The following is a 21,883-nucleotide window of genomic DNA, read 5'->3' as shown; positions in this document are numbered from 1 at the left end:
AATATTGGTAATTGCGAATTACTTGCTGAAGCAAAAAATAAGCTAGGGCAATTGTTATTCAATGATTCAATTCAATTTTAAAATCTACATTGCGGAAAATGTAAGATGAAGGACTTCAAAATGTTTAAAATCATTTTTAAAAATTCATTAAAAAAACTAACTTTAATAATAGTTAGTTAATAGTTAATAATAACTAATACAGTAAAATACATTGACAAAATTAAAATGCAGTCAAAGTAAAAGTTGACTAAACTAAAGAAAAAACAAGTAAGAAAGTCGAGTGAGCTCGACTGCAAGATACCCGCTACCCATTTTGAATAAAAGCAAAAAAAAATATCAAATAATATAGCGCAAAAATACTAAAATATACCGAAACTCATATATAAACCCGGAGCTAAAGCCCGATTTCATTAGGTGTTTTTTTGTCATACACAATTATTTGTTAAGTAACTTTTACAGTTTTTATCCGAATACAACAAAAGTTTCAGGAATCATAAATTATTAAATTATTATTATTTTCTATTATTATTCGAGTTTTATTGATACGCGAATACGAAAGTAGGCGTGGCAACAATTTAAACCAAACTTTAAATGCGTGCAAGCATTACAAGTGTTCTCGAAAAAAAAAAATATAGCTCTATCTCTTATAGTCTCTTATAGATTTAGGTGTTCATACAGACGGACGGACAGACAGACAGACGGACATGGCTGATCAAGAATATATATAATTAAAGGGTTGGAGATGCCTCCAATATTAGAAAGAAAAGAAAGGAAATCAAACGTAAAACGGCAAACAAAACTAAATTAAAGAAAGGATAGAAAGAAAAGAGCAGAAAATAGTTTAATAATTTAATTTTTAGTGTGGAAATTCACTAAATTTCTCCTAGAAAAAAGGGTGTAGATATTAAGTTAATTATTTAATTTGTAGTTTGAAAATTTCATAGATGTCTAGTCCCCACTTCTTGTAGTTGGTCTGCTTACTCCCCTTACTTTTATGCCTGACTATCACGACCACATCTCCAAGAACAAATGCTAAACATGTCATAAACATTCATTCAAAAACTGAAACAATTTTTGAAACATTCATTCACCGAACATTCCATCCAACCACTCTCAACTATCAGCAACTGTTGCAACTGTCTGTCTCTCTCTCTCTATAAGACATTTTCGCACCCATAATCAAATCTATAACTAAAAATATATTCACTTTCTGTTTTTGCAGATCTGGCCATCATACGCTGGGTCGATTGCCGTCGCATCATCAGCAATCGGCATCGTATTTGCCGGGGCCAAACAATGGCAAATACGCGACGCTCAGCAAGCAGTGTAAGACGCTTGAATCGAACGATTTCTACTGAGATTCGCTTGCCTGCAGCACGTATGCAGGCAATAGCAACAACAACACGCAGCATCAGCAGCAGCAGCAGCAACCACAACAACAACAGCAGCAGCTGCAGCAGCACCTCCACAGCAGCAACATCAATCAGCAACAGCAACAGCAACTGTTACAACAGCAGCAGCAACAACAACATCATCATGGCAGCAACACACTTAAGAATATCTTTGCCTCCGCAACCTTGCCACGTTCCACAGGCAGCTCGATACGCTCCGTGCTCTCCGCTCAAACAGCGAATGCGATGTGCAAATCGACGGGCAACGGACTCGATGTCGATGGCTTGGGCGATGATCGCGATCCGCGCGATGTCACGAACAACAGTTTCAATCGCTTCGATCCCAAGTACATTAGCATCGGCCCCAAGGCGGTGCGTGGCAACAACAATCTGAACATTGTGGCCGCCGCGACGGCCAACAAATGTGCCACGCTGCGGCACGTTGGACGCTACGGGGGATCGCTGAAGGGGGCGTCACCGTCGCCAAATTTGCGCAGCGCCAAAACGCCATCGATTGCCACCGTGTCGAAGGATTATTGCCAACAGGCGGCCGATTGCATGCCGCAAGTCTATGCGGGTGGCTCCACGGATATGTTGGTGCCACAGCAGCAACAGTTGCAGCAGCAGCAGCAACAACAACAGTTGCAGCAACAACTGCAGCAGCAGCAATTGCAATTGCAACAGCAGCAGCAACAACAACAGCAACAGCAGCCGCCGCCTCCCTCGCAGCAACAGCAACAGGTGGCGCCACCGCCGCCACCCCCGCAGCAGCAGCAGCAGCAAGTGTTGCAGCCACAGCCCGCGCCACCGCCGCCACCCAAACCAAAGATAGTCAACACCTTTACGGAAATACCGGGCACCACAGGCGTGGGCAGCTCCTATGCCAAGGAGCAGCAACAGTTGCTCGCTCTGCAGCAGCAACAACAGCAACAGTTGCTGGCGCTGCAACAGCTGCAGCAGCAACAACAGCAGCAGCAGCAACAACAACATCATCCACCGACAACGCACATTCTGCCACCCTCAGCGGTGTACAGCATTGAGAGCAGCAGCGTTTACCCGCCAGCAACATCGGCCGCGGCAGCAGCAGCAGCAGCCACTGTGCCAACGGCAGCGCCACGTGTGCAACGCTCATTGAATCCGGCCTCGATAGTCAATCAACCGTTGCCCGAAATACCAGTGCAACAGCAACCAGCAACGACGCCGGCAACGCAGCAGCAGCAGCAACACACAAAGATTTCAGCGCAACCGCTGTGTGCAGCCAACTTGGGGCAATATCGTTCGTTGCAACGACCGCAGTCAACGGCAGCGCAGCAAAAGTTGCAACTGGTACAGCAGCAGCAGCAGCAACAACAACAGCAGCAGCAGCAGCAGCAACCACCATCGTTGCCGCCAAAGAATCGACACAAGAATGCGAGGGAGGCGAACAATGCGAATCATATGCAAATGTTGCCGCCAAAATCGGCGAGTTTGCGGCAACAGCAATCGACAAGCTTTGGCTACGAGCGGGACAGAGATAGAGACAGAGAGCGTGAGCGTGACAGGGAAAGAGAACGAGACAGAGAGAGGGAAAGGGAAAGAGAGAGAGAGCGTGAACGTGAACGTGAAAGAGAAAGAGAGAGAGAACGTGAACGTGAACGTGAACGTGAGCAGCGAGAGAGGGAAAGAGAAAGGGAACGCGAGCGACCGCGACGTGCTGAGACGTTGGACAATGCGCGCAGCTATGCGGAGCAACAGTTGCAGGCGCAATACGGTGGACAGCCGATGCTGAGCAGCATGAAGAAGCAGCACTCCTACGACACGAGTACCTATCACCATCAGCAACAGCAACAACAACAGCAGGCGGCCTTCTACCAACAGCAACAGCAACAACAGCAGCAGCAGCGACAGCACAACAACAACTATCATCACAGCAGCAGCAACACAACTGGCAGCAGCAGCAAACACCATCAACAGCAGCAGCAGCAACATCAACAGCAATTGCTCGCCGAACAGCAGCAACAAGCGCTGTTCTATCGCTCGCTGAAACGTGGCGCCTCAGCAGCAGGCAATAATGCGGCTGCTGTAGCAGCGGCAACCGCTGCTGATTTGTATTCGGTGACGGAATTGTAGGAGTGCGCCTGCTGCGGCGGCGGAGTTGATGTTGTGCGACGTGCCACAACGACGACGGCGACAACCACATGTTCGTCATCGTCGATTGGCACGAGCACAGCAGCAACATCGCTGCACGCAGCAACGGCGGCAGCCTCAGCCAGCACACAAACACAACAGCAGCAGCAACTCAATCAGGCGCCCATTCCATTGCCGCCCAAAAAGCATCGATCGCAGCAGCAACAGCAACATTTGCAACAGCAAACCAGCTGCAATGCAAATTTGTGCGATGACCATGAATACGATGAATACTGTCCGCAGCAATACGAAACGCAGCAGCAACAACCACGTCACAGCAGCAGCAAGCAACAGCAGCAACAACAACGTGCTGCAACCTTTGATGTTGCTGATGCGCGCGATTACGAACTGAAGCGTCTCGGCAATCGACGTTCACAGCAACAAGCAGCGAGCAGCAAACGCAATGGCGCAGCCGCCGCTGCAGCAGCAGCAGCCGCAGCACAAGCAGCAGCAGCCAGTGAACAACAGCAGCAGCAACATCATCATCGCACACACGATCGCGAGCGTTCACGTTCTGATCATCGCATACCAAGTTATGCGTGTGAAGATGCTGCCACAGCGTTGTGCAGCGCTGGTTCGATGAGTTTGCTGGCAGCAGCCAATGGCACACAGCAGCAGCAGCAGCAGCAACAACCACAGCAACAGTCGTCGCATCGCAGCAATCATCACGCGCAGCAGCAACAGCAACAACAACAGCAGCAGCAGCAGCAGCAACAGCGGCGTGAGAAAACCTTCAAAGTATGATTTTTAGAGACGTCATAAAAATTGCCCAACCCGCGACAAGTTGGCAACGATGTCGACGACGGCAGCAACAGCAACCACAGCAACAGCAATCACAACAGCAACCAAGGCATGGCGCAGCGTAGACGACGCACGCGTTAAACACCAAAACCATTTTGCAGCCGGAGACGATGACAACGTGCAACAACAACTTGCGGCGCGGATTTTTCTAATAATAAGAAAGCTTCAAAATTGAATATTGAAAATTGACAACAAAGAAAAAACAAAAAAACAGAAAACTGTAAAATAAGAAAACCCCTTTGCAACCACGCCCCCTAAATGCACTTAGCGAATATGTTTTAGTGTGCGTGATGTTTTTTTTATTTGTGTGGCAAAGTCAAACGTGCTTCATGCAACACACACTCTCAATACACACACACATGCCACGCCCTGCTCTCCGCCTCTCTCTTCTTTTTCAACTAAGTTACAGTTGCCAACTGCCGATTGATGCAGCTGCCAAACCAAAAAATAAAACTAAACATAAAAAAAAAACGATAACGAAATCGAAATCGAAGAAAGAAAAAAATCATTTGCTCCGTGTTGTTGCCTATTGTTAAATGTAAAATTATCCAAAACTAATCATAAACTATACACACAACTCTATGACTACGATAAAAATATTTTAATTATAGTTTTTTTTACGTACCGAATAAAACGATATATTTAGTTTGTAATATTTGTTTGATTTAAGTTTAATTGCAGCCTTGTTAAGCTAACTTTAAGCTACGTTTATTTATTTATGCACATAAGTCGAAACCTTTCCCATCCCCTCCCCCCCACAATTTGTCATATTTTTCTTTTTAGTTCAACCTAATTATAATTTATACATTTATTTTTTTATTATTTAAAAATCCGTTGCGAGACAGCGAAATGTTTGTAATTTTTGTGACGTCAGAAATCTAAAGCGAAGACGACGAAGAAGACGAAGAAGATGAAGAACATCAACAGACAGTAAGAAGTAGAAGACGAAGAAGAAGAAAACTTTGTAATTCCATTAAGTGAAAAATTGTTAAAAACAACAAAAGCAATAAAAACACACAGCATATATAGCGAAAAAAACAAGTGAAAAGCGAAATAAATAAAAGAACCGAAAAGCCATAACAAAAATAAATGAAATTGTTTAACTAATTTACAAACATCAAAAGTTATAGATATATACATATATATATACAAATATAAATATAAACAACAAAATATGCATACGTACATTATACATTATATAAAATAAACAAAGAATAAAACAAAACCAAACCAAACGAAACAAAACAATAATAATATAAATGAATATTATTAACAAACAAACAAAAAAACAAATGTTCAGGTCAATAACTGCATTTACAACAAACGGAAACGGAAACGGAAATTTTGTTAGGCGTTTAAATATACTCTATAAACAAAACAAAACACACAACAAATATAATTATATTCCCGTTTTTTTTTTACGACAACACAATGGATAAAAATACCAGATATATACCATACATACTATATAGTATACAAAAGACATTTGGATGAAAAAAATACCAGATATATACCATATATACTATATAGTATTTAATGAAGTTTGCATTAAACAAATGGCAAATGATATTAATGTACATTACATAAGCATTATTTAAATACAATAAACAAGAACAAAATTCTTAAGCACAGCCATAAACAAACACATACATTTAAAATAAATAAATAAATAACTGAAAAGAAAAATAAATTACAAAAATACAAAACAGAAACAGAAAGAAATCGTAATAGTATTAAACAACCACTGGAAATTGCATACGAAAATTATTCTCTCTGCTGTGCAGATGCAAATAAACATAAACAAATTGAAAGAAGAAGAAGCAAAAAACAGTAGACATCGCTGAGGAAAGAAGAAGAGTGCAAAAGCAAATTGAAAAATGAGAAAATGCAAAAAGGGAAAAAAGTAATGGCAAATATTTTGCATACATTTTGTTGTACATACAAAACATAAACATAAACATAAACTTAAATAAATCTACTTTTTAGCTCTATCTATCTCTCTCTCTCTAACACTACACTTTCTCTCTCTTTCACTCACTTTACGCTATCGCACAGAAGCAGTTGCACAAATGAATGAAAAATGAAAACTAAAGACGCGTATTTCAAATAAACACATTCCAAGTTCCCCTCTTCCACCCCCTCCTTATCACCCCTCATCCCGCCACCCTCAAGAAGCAGTTTTGAGTTTTAGGATTGTTAGCCAGAATACTTTGTATATAAGCAAGTTTATCGTTAACTTTATAAGTAGAGCGAGCCACAGCAAATGCAATTAATATATATATTTAAATATATATACACTACACTACACAACATACAATTTTTTTTCGTTAATTGTTGCACAATTAGGGTGCAAAAAAAAATAAGAAATATAAATAAATTTAAAATAAAAATAATAAAAAAAAAACAGTAAATGAAATCAAAGAAATGTTTCAGCATGTAGCGTAGTGTAGCGTATCGTCTACCCTCTTAATAAATAAGGCCAAAATAGTTTTTAACACACATTACACAAGAAATTTCAATATAGCGAATAAATATTACAACAACAACAAAAAAAAAAAAAAACATAAAAATAAAATACCAAATGAGACGAAAACGCATTAAATTAAATATTAAAAAAAGTTAGGCAGGTATTACCATACATTATAGCATTAAAAAAAAATCGAATGAGAACACTTAACACTTATTATTATTAAACTAATGAATAAACAATTGCAATTAAAAAATTAATATATATATAAACAAAAATAAAAAATAAAAACGATATATGAATTGAGAACAACAAGACGTTTTTAGCTCCCGATGACAAGCAGCAACTAGCGCACTTTTTTCTCACTCAACAGATTTAATCGAAATCGAAGATGAAAAACCAAAAATAATGAATATAAGCAAATAAATTAATGGAAATTTAACAGTAACAGTAACGTATAAGCGAGATGCGCCGTTTTTAAGTAAAGTCTAAGCAGTACTTTTAAATAAATCAAATTTGTTTTCCTCTTTTTTATTTCCCCATGTTTTTGTGTTTTGCAAATACTCTTTAAACTATTTCCCCCCTCTATATATCTCCTATTTAACTGTCAACTGTTATAGTATGAAATTTGGCGATGCCAAGTTAAATGTATGTCCCACAAAAAGTAAATCCTGTTACAACAAGAAAAAACAAGAATGAAGGAAGAACAACAATTTCAATATTATTGTAATAACAATATATAAGTCTGTACATTTGTTAACATTTCTCAGCTCGTAAGGTCTCTCGTAAGGGGAAAAAAAACCCAGCGTACATCTATGTCGTCTATATATATATATATACATATATATATATATGTAGTTGTAGTTAAAGCAAATTACAATTACACAAATTATATATGAAAACAAAAAGAAATCGTGTGAATTATACAGTAATGATTGATTGATTGATTGTTTGATTGACAATTGTTGAAAGCAACTGCTTTAAAATAAAAAAAAAAAACAGAAATAAAAACGAGAAAAACAAAAATAATAATTATATAACAGTTGTGAACAAATTATATTTACATAGCGTATAAATAAATTGCATAACAATTGATTTAAAATACACAAAACAAATGCGCACCTTTTAAACCAAACACACATTTGAATTTGAATTTCGATTAGCGATAACTCGATAAGTGCACGCGCGCTCATCGCTGCGAACGCAAAAATGCGAGCATGGCGAACGCAAAAATGCGAGCATGACGAACGCAAAAATGCGCTCGCTGCATTTGCATATTGCTCGCACTGCGCAGCCCTGGTTCGATACGTTTTGTATCGGTAAACAGCTGATTGTGCTTGCTGCTGTTGCGGCCAACAGTGGGGAATCAACTTGTCCAATTAACGTTGCGAGCACGGGACAACAATAACAACAGCAACAACAACAACAACGAAAAGACAACTACGATAAGCGAATAATGTACAAGATACTCCGTGGCGTTGCATGCTGCCAGCATGCCGCCGCCCACAGCGGAGTCAACAACAACCACACGGCGCTCATATTCGCAAGGAGAACACAACAACTTGGCCGTCGTCTTCTCAGCACAGCTGCAACGGGCGCCGACGAACAAGTGCTAAGCAAACGCAAATTTCAGCCGCATCATGCCATCGAACCCAATGAGAAGCCGGCCACTCAGCTGCCCAGTCAGGCGCGTGTCGTGATCTGTGGTGGGGGCATCACAGGCGCTTCGGTGGCCTATCACCTGGCGCTCCATGGCTGGGGCGGCGAAACGGTGCTAATCGAACAGGATGGCGTGGGCGGTGAGTTGCCGTGGAGTGCATGCGGTTTGGCCGGACGCTTTGAGCCCAGCTACACGGAACTGAAGCTGGCGGAGTACTCCATCGATCTGATTAAACAGCTGACGGCACGTGGTCTGCCCACGGGTTGGCGTCAGGTGGGCAGCTTGAATTTGGCCCGCAACTTTGATCGCATGACATCGTTTCATCGCATGAAATCCCTAGCGGTGGCCTGGGGCATGAACTGCGAGATCCTGACACCGGAACAGTGTCAACAGCATTGTCCGCTCATCTCGCTGGATGGCATCGAGGGTGGCCTCTGGATACCCGAGGATGGTGTCTGTGATCCGCATCTGGTGTGTCATGCCTTTATCGCGGAGGCACAACGTTTGGGCGTCCGCATTGTGGAGCATTGTGCGGTAAAGAAGATACACAGCGAGCACGGGAAGGTGGCACGGGTGGAGACCACAGCTGGCGATGTGGATTGCGATTACTTTGTCAATTGCACCGGTTTCTGGGCACGCGAGGTGGGCACCCTGTCCAAGCCGGTGGTCAAGGTGCCGCTCAAGGCGGTGGAACATCATTATCTGCACACGAAACCCATCGAGAACCTCGATCCGAATACGCCGTTTGTCCGCGACTTCGATGGACGCATCTTCTTCCGCGAGTGCGAGGGACACATCCTAGCCGGCGGCTATGAGAGGGAGGCGAAGATGGTCTATGAGGATGGCATCATACCGCTGTCGCAGGAGGCACGACAATATCCCCCTGACTGGGATCATTTTCACGAGCTCCTCGATGCCCTGTTACAGCGTGTTCCCTCGTTTCGGGACGCTTCCCTCGATCGTCTGACCAACTCGCTGCAGGTCTTTTCACCCGACTGCAAATGGATATTGGGCGAGGCGCCTGAGATACAAAACTATTATGTCGCCGCTGGCAACAAGACGATGGGTGTCTCCGCCTCGGGTGGCATTGGACGGGTGCTCACCGATCTTATCACGAAGGGTTCCACGTATTTGGATCTGCACATTTTGGATATTTCCCGGTTTTTGGGCTTGCACAATAATCGCAAGTTTTTGCGGGATCGCTGCAAGGAAGCGCCGGGCAAACACTTTGAGATCAACTATCCGTTTGAGGAGTTCCAGACGGGACGCAATTTGCGCATGTCGCCCATCTATCCGCAGCTGAAGGAGGCGGGCGCCGTCTTTGGCCAGTCGATGGGCTACGAGCGACCCAATTTCTTTGACCTCAACGACAAGCAGGGTAAGTTGTTGCAATTATTTGCAATGTGCACTTCAATTGCAAATTATTTTGAGTTTACTAACATTTCACAGTCACAACGGACGAGCCAAACAACAATTGTGCGTTTAACTGCAACTTTTCATTGTAGAAAACAATAATAGCTTCATTTAGCCAAAGTTTATCAGTGAAAGTATGCACTTATGTGCAATTATTTTAAATGCAAGGATTGAGAGCAATTAAACTGCTAATGTACGCATTTAATGCAATCAAATTGACAATGTGTAGGCGCAGACAATGTGTAAGAGATGTAGAGCAAATGATCTGCAAATGTGCATTTATATGCATTGTCTTTAAGCGCAAAGACTAAGAACACAAAAAATTGGAAACGTGAAAGCATTAAAAACATTTAAATGCGAGGATTAACTGCATACATATTGAAAATATGCAGTTAAATTAAAGTAAAGTAAATACAAGTCATTTAAGTGAAAAGATTTATTGCAAGCAAATTAGAAATGCATTATTTAGGTGAGGTGATTTTATGCCTTCGAATGAAAAATATGCCATTATACGCAAGGCAAGACCCTATGCAATTATATGAAATGCATTTATGTTAACAAATTTAGAGCAAACTGTAAATTGAAGATAACAAACAAAGGACATAAAAACTGTCACAAGTAAATGCAAAGCATTTAAGCGTAAATGTAATGCAAATAAATTGAAAATTTCCAGTTGTGCGACATGCATTTAAGTTGTTAAAGCTTAACGAATACTCGTAGGCTAACAAATTGAGAGGTCACGAATGTGTTAATATGTAAGTTATGCAAGGCATTTAAGTGAAACGATTTAATGCAGCTAAATTGGAAACGTGAGGCAAATAAACAGCAAGCAACGCATTCTAACAAAAAAATATGCCATTATATGCAACGCATTAACAACCCTATGCAATTATCTCAGATTTTCAGTTAAATGTACATTATTTTACGATTTAATGCAGCTAAATTGGAAATTATATATTCCATTAAAAACGTGAGGCAAATAAACAGCAAGCAATGCATTCTAACGAAAAATATGCCATTATATGCAACGCATTAACAACCCTATGCAATTAACTCAGACTTGCAGTTAAATGTACATTGATTTTAGTTGCCACTGCTAATGTTATTTCGTCGTATCCACGCCAGATGAATTCGGATTGCCGCGCTTCCGCATTGCACAGACACGGACATTTGGGAAGCCGCCGTGGTTCGATCATGTGGCCTCCGAGTATCGAGCGTGTCGCGAACGCATTGGCATCGCCGACTACAGTTCGTTTACCAAATACGACTTCTGGTCGAAGGGCAATGAGGTTGTTGAACTGCTGCAGTATCTCTGCTCAAACGATGTGGACGTCGCTGTGGGTTCTATTATTCACACGGGAATGCAGAATCCAAATGGTGGATACGAGAACGATTGCTCGCTGGCACGTCTCTCCGAGCATCAGTAAGGCAATCATCATTTGATTTATAATTGTGATTTATAATTCTAACTTCTTTTACTTTTCAGTTATATGATGATTGCACCAACCATACAGCAGACGCGTTCGATGTGCTGGATACGAAAACATACGCCGCAGCATTTACGTGCCAAGGTGAATGTGGCGGATGTCACCTCGATGTACACCGCCATCTGCATACTCGGACCCTATTCGCGCATCCTGCTCTCTGAGCTCACCGACACTGATCTCACACCCAAGAGCTTCCCCTTCTTCACGTACAAGGTAAACGCGCTGAGCTGATGACCAAACTCAGTTGCCAGCTGTCGCTTTGCTTCGATTTCATCTCTCGACTCTTCCAATCTCTAAGAGCTTTGCGTTATTCTACCCGCTACACAGTGAAATCAAAAGAATTGTTATTGTCTATGAAGCAGCTTAAATTATGCAAACTTGTTTGTCACTTTGTCTGTTCGTTAGCATCAACACCTTTGACTTAGCCACCAAATTTACTAAAAGCATATTTCAGCTTGTTTTCAAATTTTGCTACAGCTCGGGAAAAAATTTTTAACACTTGTGTAGTAGACCCCAGCTTTAGCATATTTCAATATATATTTTTTTTAGGAATAAGTTAGTGGCATTTTGATGACACCAAAGTTATTTAGAAAAATATATATATATGCATAGCTACATACCACTGAAAGTTAAGTTTAGGTAGCAAATTCTACTATTGTATATACTATTAAATTGTATAGGTTAAAGATTCTTTAATTTGTTTCTATTATAAATTGGAACATTGCTTGCAAATTTCATATAGACCAGCAAAATATTCACGCATCACGCATATATATAATACAAATATTTATATAAATAGTTGCAAATTTAAATATAGCATCACTTTTTCAGAGTCTAAAAGAAAAGCGGCTAAATACCAAATGACAATATATTGTGATTTTTTTTTTTATATTACCACCCGACCTAAATGCCAATTTAACTATTTTTTTTTACTTTATATAAAAATATGTATTACCACAATTATTAGATATCTAATCTAATCTAAAACCAAAAAAAAGATAGTGCTATTTTTAAGTTCGCAACTGTTTATACATATAACCGTATTATATACATACTTTTACAATTTCTGAGACCCTTTTCTCTATTAACAATATTGCATAAACAACTTGTTTAAGCTTAGTAAAGATACGTCATTATATTTCCAATAGAATCTATTCTTAAAATTACTTGCTTAATTATATTGCTCACTACTTTATTTTCCATTAGAATACCTATAATTAAATTATACATTACGCTGATATAGAGAGTACCTTACTATATGCCTTCAGGTTAAGTGTTTTTTTTCCAAATTTGTTAGTCTGTTTTCTAGAATTGTCGGTTTTCAAACTGTGATAGCAACTTCGATATCTCATTTGATCTACAGTGAAACACAGTTTTTTTTCAACCACCACTAACCGACAACTTTGAATTATTACACTCGCCAAACTAAGAGAGCTATTGAATTTATTTAAACCCAGGATTTTAGTTTAATATTTTAACCTAAAACCTCTTACTTGATCTATTTTCTTACTATTTTTTCTATATAAATTCTCTAGAATTTTCTTTCTATGTTAGAAAACAAAATACGACAGCTAATTTCAACCAACAACTTTGCAGTTGTGCGAGAACTAGTTTTCTAGGAAAATATCGGTTCTCTATTGATCTTCTCAATGTTTTGAAGTTGTATTTTTGATTTAAGTATGTATAAAAAGTACTTTTCGTAAACAACTTGTCAAATTAGGCGTCTCTTCAACTGTTGATAACGGGTAACACAAAGTCGGTCAGACTCGACTGTCGAAACTTAACTCAACTCATTCTCTCATCAATTCTCCCTATTAATCTCCCTAGGAACTCGATGTTGGCCTCGCCGATGGCATTCGAGTGTTGAACATAACGCACACTGGAGAATTGGGCTATGTGCTCTATATACCCAACGAGTATGCGTTGCATGTGTATTCTAGACTTCATCAGGCGGGTCAAAAGTATCAAATACAGCATGCAGGCAAGTCGATCAGAACGTGAATGTGAATGAATAAAATAGCTATTTAATTTTACTTATATGTATTTTAGGTTACTATGCAACACGTGCGCTGCGAATTGAAAAGTTTTATGCGTTTTGGGGACAGGATTTGGATACGTTTACAACGCCGCTGGAATGTGGACGCAGTTGGCGTGTCAAGTTCAATGTGAGTGGAGTGTTTATATATAGTTTATAAAGTAAAAAAGATATAGTATAGTATTTGATGTATTACAGAAACCCATTGACTTTATTGGACGCAGTGCGTTGTTGAAGCAACGCGAAGAGGGCGTTAAACGCATGTATGTTCAGCTGCTGCTCAACGATCACGATCATGAGGTCGATATGTGGTGCTGGGGCGGTGAGCCAATCTATCGGGATGGCGTTTATGTGGGGATGACAACAACCACCGGCTATGGGTATACGTTTGAGAAGCAGGTCTGCTTGGGATTTGTGCGCAATTTTGATGAGCATGGCCACGAGCTGGCTGTGAGCAACGAGTACGTGCTGTCCGGGCACTATGAGGTGGAGGTGGCCGGTGTGCGATTCGAGGCGAAGGTCAATCTGCATTCACCCAACCTGCCAACCAAGTTCCCGGATCGCGAACGCGAAGCCTATCATGCCACGCGCGACAAACCCGACCAGGCAGATCTGCTCTCATTCAGCAGCAGCAGCAGCGGTGGTGACGATGCAAATCAAACTATGACGCGACATTAGTAAACTTTAATGTTTAATGTATTGTCGCGTTTGGTTTGTCTTCGAGTCTCAATTTTGCAATGCGATATTAGTATCATCCATCTAACCATCTAACCATCATATAGAGTCTCTAAAGAGTGAGATGCACTTACCCCATCACATCACACATCATCATTTAATGAACGAGTTTTATGCTCAGCTATTGCTCAATTCATTAGCACTTGTTTTTTTTTTTGTTCTTTTCTGTATTTCTTTGTTTGTTTTCTATATATTGCCGTGTCAATTAAAAGAAGAAAAAAAATTATTAATATATATATTTAAATTATTACATAAAAGCAAAGAACTAATTGGACTTTTGTGCTGCCAACGATGACGAGAAAACTTTATTACTAAAAAAAAAAATTTGCTTCTTTTTTTTTGGGGAACGTTTTACAAGCCCTGCGAAAATGTTCAAAATGTTCCTCAAAGCTAATCGATAAGGCACTTTGTTAAAAATTCACACACTCACAGACACTTAAGCACAACAGCATGTGTGTGTGTGTGTGTGTGTGTATGTATGTATGTGTGTGTGTTGGTGTAATGAACTCTTTTGTAATTGTCAAATTAAAACATCATTTCCTGTGTCTTGCCAAAATTCAAAGAAGTGAACAAACACTCAACACACACACATACACATACGCTACACACACACACACATGCTAACATACGTATATCGATATACATATAAATACTAACACACACAAACACTCACACATATTTATACGCATTTTTTGTGTATTATCGTTGATATTCTTATATATACTTCTATATACGATATATTTATATACAAAATAAAGAAATGTTTATACAAAAAATTCTAGCACTCTTTATTCATATGCCTTCTTGACTGTGGAACATCCTATAAATAAAAAACAAGTAAGAAAGTTACAGTCGCGTGTGCTCGACTGTGAGATACCCGCTACCCATTTTTAATAAGGGCAAAATATTGCGGTATTATTTTCAAAATATACCGAAAATACTAAAAAGTACTACAAATATACCAAATTGTATGTTTGGTATATCGATACAGCACACCATTCAAATATACCATAGACGGCAAAATGTACCAGATTGTCGGTCAAAGCAACAACCCTAGTAAGTAGGCGTTTTTGCCCATACAAAAGTATATCTTTAATAACTTCCACAATTTTTTATCTGATCGCAACCAAATTTTCAGGAATCATAACTACTATAGTAATTATTGTATATACCAAAATTCGCAACTCTAGCTTTAAAATTACGCTTGTTATTATTTGCGGGGGCGGAAGTGGGCGTGGCAAAAATTTGAAACAAACTTGATCTGCATAACAAATGCTGTCGAAAAAAAATTATAGCTCTATCTCTTATAGTTTCTGAGATCCAGTGTTTCATACGGACAGACGGACGGACGGACAGACGGACATGGCTATATCGTCTCGGCTGTTGTCGCTGATCAAGAATATATATACTTTATAGGGTCGGAGATGCCTCGTTCTACCTGTTACATACATTTCCTGCCGGCACAAAGTTATAATACCCTTCTACCCTATGGGTAGCGGGTATAAAAAAACGAATAGAGAAATTAAGAACACAAATACTAAATTCGTAGATGCAGATAAAAGAGTCTTCATCAGTCGTTTAGAGTCCTTTCGACTTTATCATATTCTGCGGATTAGGACTAGCCGAAAAACCAGCAACAATCAAAAAGAAATTAAGAAAAGAAATACAAAATAAAAAAAATAAAAGCGTCTTCACAGTCGCGTAGACTCGTTGCGAGGTAACGAATTAATGGTGTTCCAAGTGTAATGCGCATAATAAATAAAATGGATAAAAATTACAGAGAAATTAAGAACACAAACACTAGATTCTGTGTGTGAAAGGGTCTTCAGCTGTCGTGTAGCCTCATTTTGACGTATAGTAAACAAAAATTAGAGAGAAGTTTTCTTAGTTTTCAAAACAAATACAAGATTGGCTACAGAGTAAAAAGGGTATTTAGACATTCAAGTAGACACGTTGTGGGGTGCTTAAATGCTGTGGCAAGTGTAATGCGTCTAATGAAAAAACCTATATGAACTACAGAAAAATGAAGAACGCAAATACTAGATTAGTAGCGGCAGATGAAAGGGTCTTCAACAGTCGCATAGACTCCTTTAGACTTTCTTTTATACTGCGGAATATGTAATAGGCCTAGAGAAGTGAAGAAAAGAAATACAAATGCAAATGGAAGGGTCTTCCTTTAGACTTTCTTACATACTGCGGAATATGTAATAGGCCTAGAGAAGTGAAGAAAATAAATACAAGGCTTTTAACTGCAAATGGAAGGGTCTTTATCAGTCGCATAGACTCCTCGCGAGCTGCTTAAATGCTGTGGCAAGTGTAATGCGTCTTATACCAATATGAATTACAGAAAACTTAAGAACGCAAATACTAGATTATTAACTGCAAAAGAAAGGGTCTTCAACAGTCGCGTAGACTCCTTTAGACTTTCTTTTATTCTGCGGAATATGTAATAGGCCTAGAGAAGTGAAGAATAGAAATGCAAAGCTTTTAACTGCAAATGGAAAGGGGTTCAACAGTCGAGTAGACTCATTGCGAGCTGCTTAAATGCTAAACTTATTGAAATAGTAATAGTATAAGTAAAACTTATAGAAATAGTAATAATAGAAAATTAGTTGTAAAGACAAGGGTCTTCAGCAGTTGTGTAGACTCGCTTCGACGTTTTTATAATATCAATCAAAGAGAAGTTTTCTTAGTTTCCAAAACAAATAGTAGATAGAGTAGAGATCAAAAAGGGTCTTTATCAGTCGCATAGACTCCTTTAGACTTTCTTATATACTACGGAATATGTAAAAGGAATACAAGTCTTTTAGCTGCAAATGAAAGGGTCTTTATCAGTCGCATAGACTCCTCGCGAGCTGCTAAAATACTGTGGCAAGTGTAATGCGGCTAATGCGCGTCTGGTTAGCAGTTAAACTTTTCATTTTGTCCAGCAAAATAACAACAGCAACAACAAAAGAATAAACTGTTCTTACATGCAGCGCACAGCAAATTTGGGCAAGTTACAAAGGGGAGGGAAGTGGAGGAGTGGAAGAAACGGAGTCTAAAGCCAGCTGTTGTGGCATAATATGCATAAACTTTTGCGCCATGTGGGTGTGGCCAGATTTGCATGAACTTTTGTTGTGCTTGCTTGCAAGTGAATCTATCTGTGTGTGTGTGTGTGTGTGTGTATGTGTGTGTTTAGCCAAGAGATTCAGGCGTGTGCTAATGCCGAAAACTCGTTGCCAAAGATTTGTTGCACATGTTTTGGGCCAAGAAGTTTGTGCGCAGGGCTTTCGCTTAGCTTGGCCAGCAAAACTAACCAGCAACAACAACAACAACAAAAGTAAGTGAAGTCAAGTTAACAGACAGAATGGACAGAAACAGCTACTGGTCCTCATCAACAACAACAACAACAATAACAGAAACAACAACAACATCATCATTGTGGTTGTTGTCGTTGTTGTCGTAGTCGTTGTCCTAGGGGCACTTTCGGCCACGCTCGGCTGAGTTGGCTAACTTGGCTAACTCGGCTGACTTGGCTGACTTGGCTGCCCCGCTGCATTCATTGCCTGTGTGTAGGATTACAAACTATCTTTTTGTTAGTAATTAGCTGCACACGATAAACGTGACATTATTATTGTTTGCTGCCCAGTTTGTGTTGTGCAAAACTTTTCCAACTCAAGTCTCTCTCTCTCTCTCTCTCAAACTCGACTTGCAACACACAACAGACTCCAACTCCGACTTCCATCTCTCCTCGTTTCTGCCCGCGTTTGAATTTGAATTTTCGTCTGTCGGTTTTTCGGGTGGGGGGGGTTGATGGGGGGTTTCGTTTTACAAATGAGACTTTTGTTAAATCAAAAATTCAAGTGGCAACGCCGCACTCGATGGCGCCACACAGTCAGTCGAAACAGTTCGTCAGTCTGGCAGAAATTATCAATTTCACAGACGTTGGCGTGTGCAGAGATCCTTCTTCTTCTTCTTCTTCTGCGTCTTCTTCTTCCATTAGGTCCATTGGGGTCTTCATCATGTTTTGTAATTTATGCCCATTTATTGTGTGGTTTTCTACCGCATTTCGTCTTGTGGTTGACCAGTTGAAACATGGCTGCCACCGACTCTCCCCACTCCCCACTCCCCGCTACCCACTCCTCTCACTCCCTCAATACTCTCTTTGTGGCTCCTCCTGGCAATCCGAGGCAATCAACAAGAATTTGCATATGACTGTACGGAATGGCATCGAACCTAATACACAACTGGACTTTCGGCTAAGGTCAATTTGTGGCCAGCTGCTGCCTGCCTTTCGCAAAAAAATCTGTTCAAATATACATATGTACATACATAGATACATACATAAATGTATCTTCTATCTCTTCTGTGGCCAACAAAAGTTCTAGTTAGTTCTGGCCAAGCGATGCCAACGACGCTGATTTCTATTATATAGAGAGTTCAAATAATTGAGAAAATTGTCATTCAATTTATATTTTGCTACTGCTCGAATCATTATGAAAACAATTGCAGCAAAGTTTAAACAATTAAGCAATACAATATTGTGAAAACAAAATTTGTTTAAAATTCTACCGAAGCTTGAACTATTCGTGAATTTTTAAATTTTAGTTTTGTTATATAGAAATGTGTGTCTTTAAGATTTCTACTTAATAATTTTCCAAATTTTCATATTCCTTCCTTAATTTATATATCTTTTCGCTTAATTTGCTAATCTTTGGAAAAGGCTTTATTAATAATTTTAAAAGATTTCTTAAATTTTGTTGAAATATTGTAATATTTTCAGTAATAAACTTTCAAACAATGAACTAAGTATTTTTAAGATTTCTCGTATTCTAAAATTTTCGAATAATTTTCCCACATTTTCCCAACTTGGCAATAATTTGAAAGAAATTAATCATCCAGAAAAATATATAAACTTACAAAATTTCTTAATCTTTTAAATATTGAAGATTTTCATTGTTAGCAAAATTTCCTAAATTGCCAACAATTTAAAGAAATTCGGAAATCAAATTACAAAATATCTAATATTCTTTCAATTTTGAAAAGAATATGTTAATATTAAAACCTTGTAAATTTAAACTTTTATTTTTATATACATATTTTTCAAAGTTTTGCTAGTTTTAAAATTTTCTTAATTTGCCAATTATATGGAAGAAATTCCTAAATCATATTAAAATATTTCTTATATCTTTATAGTAAATTTTCGCAAATTCCAAATTTGAAAAAAAAATATCAAATTATTTGAAATTGCAATAAGCAAAGATTGTAAAAAAGCACGTTATTAAGGAGTAAATTATAGAAATACATAAGAAATTGCATAGTAAATATATGTGAAATATAATATTTCTAATCCTCGAAATCTTGAAATTAAATATAAATGTTAATTATGTATTAATTAGAAAAATATCAAATGAACAAACTTACCCTCATTAACTACCCAAAGGAGCTGCAATTGAGATAAATAGAGATTTAAATCAGTTAATTGTTCGATTAATAAGAAAAACAATTACGATATCAAATGACAGCCAACTTATCTTATAGGGGAGACAGCAAAATGATGAGCAATGAGATGTGGTGAAAAACAATTAAGAATGACAAGTAATCGTTAGGTTTTTCATTGCACTCAATTTGTATTTTTCTGGGAAATTTTCAGCTAATTTCAGTTTATTTGTAAATTAAGTATTTAAAATAAATCTAAGGTTTCAATTTTATTTAAATATTTTAATAAACTTGATAATAAATATTTGACATGTTTTTTAATTTAAAAATACATTTTTTAAAAATATTTTCCAAAAAAATGTTATGTTAATTTAATTAAAATGAATTTGTTAATTAGATGATGTTAAGAATTCGAATGAAAAGTAAGTTCTAAAATGTATTTAAATATGTATATTGAATGTTTTTGTTAATATTTGACTTGCTTTTACATATTTAAGACTTAAATGTATATATTTATTTTAATTGACTTTGATATTATTTTATGTATTTTAAACCATAAAAAACAACTAAGAAAAATAGAATCGAGTTTGCTTGACTGTGAGATACCAGCAAAATAGTGAGGTATAATTCTTTAAATATACTAAAGTAATATACCGAAAAAGTACTAAAAATATACCAAACGATATATTTGGTATATTGATATAATACTGTATTCAAAGAAAAAAAATGATACCCCTATCTCATATAGTCTCTGAGATCCAGTGTATCATACAGACGGACGGACAGACGGACAGACGGACAGACTGACAGACTGACAGACTGACAGACGGACATAGCAAGATCGTCTTGGCTGTTGACGCTGATCAAGAATATATATACTTTATAGGGTCGGAGCTGCCTGTCGGCACAACGTTTTAATACCCTTTTACCCTATGGGTAGCGGGTATAAAAAGATATCCCTATGTATCTCATCTAGTCTCTGATATCCAGCGTTTCATACGGATAGATAGAAATAGATATATCGATAGATATCTATAGATATACTCGTATACTTTAAGAGGTCGGAAATGCCTCCTTCAGCCTGTTACATACATTTGCTCAAAGTTATAATGTCCTTCTACCTTATGGGTAGCGGATATAAAAATTAAAATATGTGTTTCTTTGCCTACAATTAGTCGTGAAGAATTAGTTCAGAAAACATTTCCAATGTCCAATCAGTGAAATCACAAGATGTTTCTGTTCTCAAACATCATCAGTTGCGAATACTTTTGGGAATAACAATCTGTCGCTTGCAATTGCAATTGTATCAAATCAAAATCTGACAATTTCTTCTAGACAAATAAACGATTTGTTGTAGGCGGGGGTTAGGTGAAAGCCAAAATGCGAGGTGCTTAAAATTCAATGCAACTCGAGAGGCAAAAGCCAATATTGATTCAAGTATTTTGCCGTTGGTCAGACAGCAGACAAAAGCGAGTATCGAATGTTTACATAGTATTAACAAATGAAAGATCTGGGCACGGCGAGCAGATAAATAAGATTAGTTTTAACGGGATAATGATATCAAATCTTCTCCAACCCTCCAACCTTCTTGCTCTCTGCTCTCCTCTAGCTCTAGCTCTGTGGCCAAACAGAAGTAATGCGCCTCATTAGAGGTTAAGCTGTGGGCGTAGCTCATTCGTGTGAGAAAGACAGAGAGAGAGAGAGAGCGAGTGAGGCTTTTGGTTTGCCTTGAGCATTCCCTGGACCCAAAGTCCGTGACCCATTCCAAAAATCCCATTCCCGTCTCTCTGGTGCCCAATATCAATTCGGTCTTTAGCCTAAGCTTCAGTTTGCCGTTTGCCGCTTTTTCCTTTTTGCCGTTCTGTTTGTTTGCCTAATTTTCCACGTTGATTTTCTAGCCGCAAAACAAATGAAACGTTCGCTGCATATTAAGCATCTAATTTAATTTGCGAAGACCAGCGGAGAGCAAAAAATCAAGGCACACGAAATGTGTTGATGAGCGTGCCCGACCGGCAACTACCCTGGCCACTAAAAGTGAAGTCATTTTAATCGAAAAACATGAAAAAAGAAAAGGCCATTAAAATTGAAAGAAAAATAAAAAAGTACTCCGAGTTTAAAGTTATGAAACCAAGATATAAAAAGTTCACTTAATAAGTGAATTTTAAATTTAATAAGTTATTTAGTACGTAAACTTTAAATAAATAAAAAAAAGACTGCAGTTTAAATAGTAAAATAACTTAAAAAATTAAAACTTATAAAGCCAAGCTATAAAAGTTCACTTAATAAGTGAATTTTGAATTAAAATTT

The 21,883-nt window shown here is 38.4% G+C and overlaps 2 protein-coding genes across 2 annotated transcripts in view; both read left to right on the top strand.

Annotated features, from left to right (window-relative positions):
* Positions 1-5,682, top strand: part of LOC132797205 (polyhomeotic-proximal chromatin protein) — a 39,009-nt gene extending 33,327 nt beyond the window's left edge. Inside the window, 1 exon segment of the mRNA XM_060808775.1 lies at positions 1,223-5,682. Within this exon segment, the coding sequence (XP_060664758.1) occupies positions 1,223-4,301 (3,079 nt within the window). The 3' untranslated portion in view covers positions 4,302-5,682.
* A 2,452-nt stretch (positions 5,683-8,134) lies between these two features.
* Positions 8,135-14,904, top strand: LOC132797204 (pyruvate dehydrogenase phosphatase regulatory subunit, mitochondrial). The gene is made up of 6 exons (XM_060808774.1): positions 8,135-9,863; positions 11,024-11,321; positions 11,385-11,598; positions 13,213-13,366; positions 13,435-13,550; positions 13,619-14,904. Exons 1-6 carry the CDS (start codon positions 8,282-8,284, stop codon positions 14,096-14,098), a joined length of 2,844 nt encoding a protein of 947 aa, XP_060664757.1. The 5' UTR covers positions 8,135-8,281; the 3' UTR covers positions 14,099-14,904.
* The last annotated feature ends 6,979 nt before the right edge of the window (positions 14,905-21,883 follow it).

This window comes from Drosophila nasuta, chromosome X, assembly GCF_023558535.2.
Source record: "Drosophila nasuta strain 15112-1781.00 chromosome X, ASM2355853v1, whole genome shotgun sequence".
In the NCBI taxonomy this organism is placed as follows: domain Eukaryota; kingdom Metazoa; phylum Arthropoda; class Insecta; order Diptera; family Drosophilidae; genus Drosophila; species Drosophila nasuta.
This window is presented reverse-complemented; position numbering and strand designations above follow the sequence as displayed.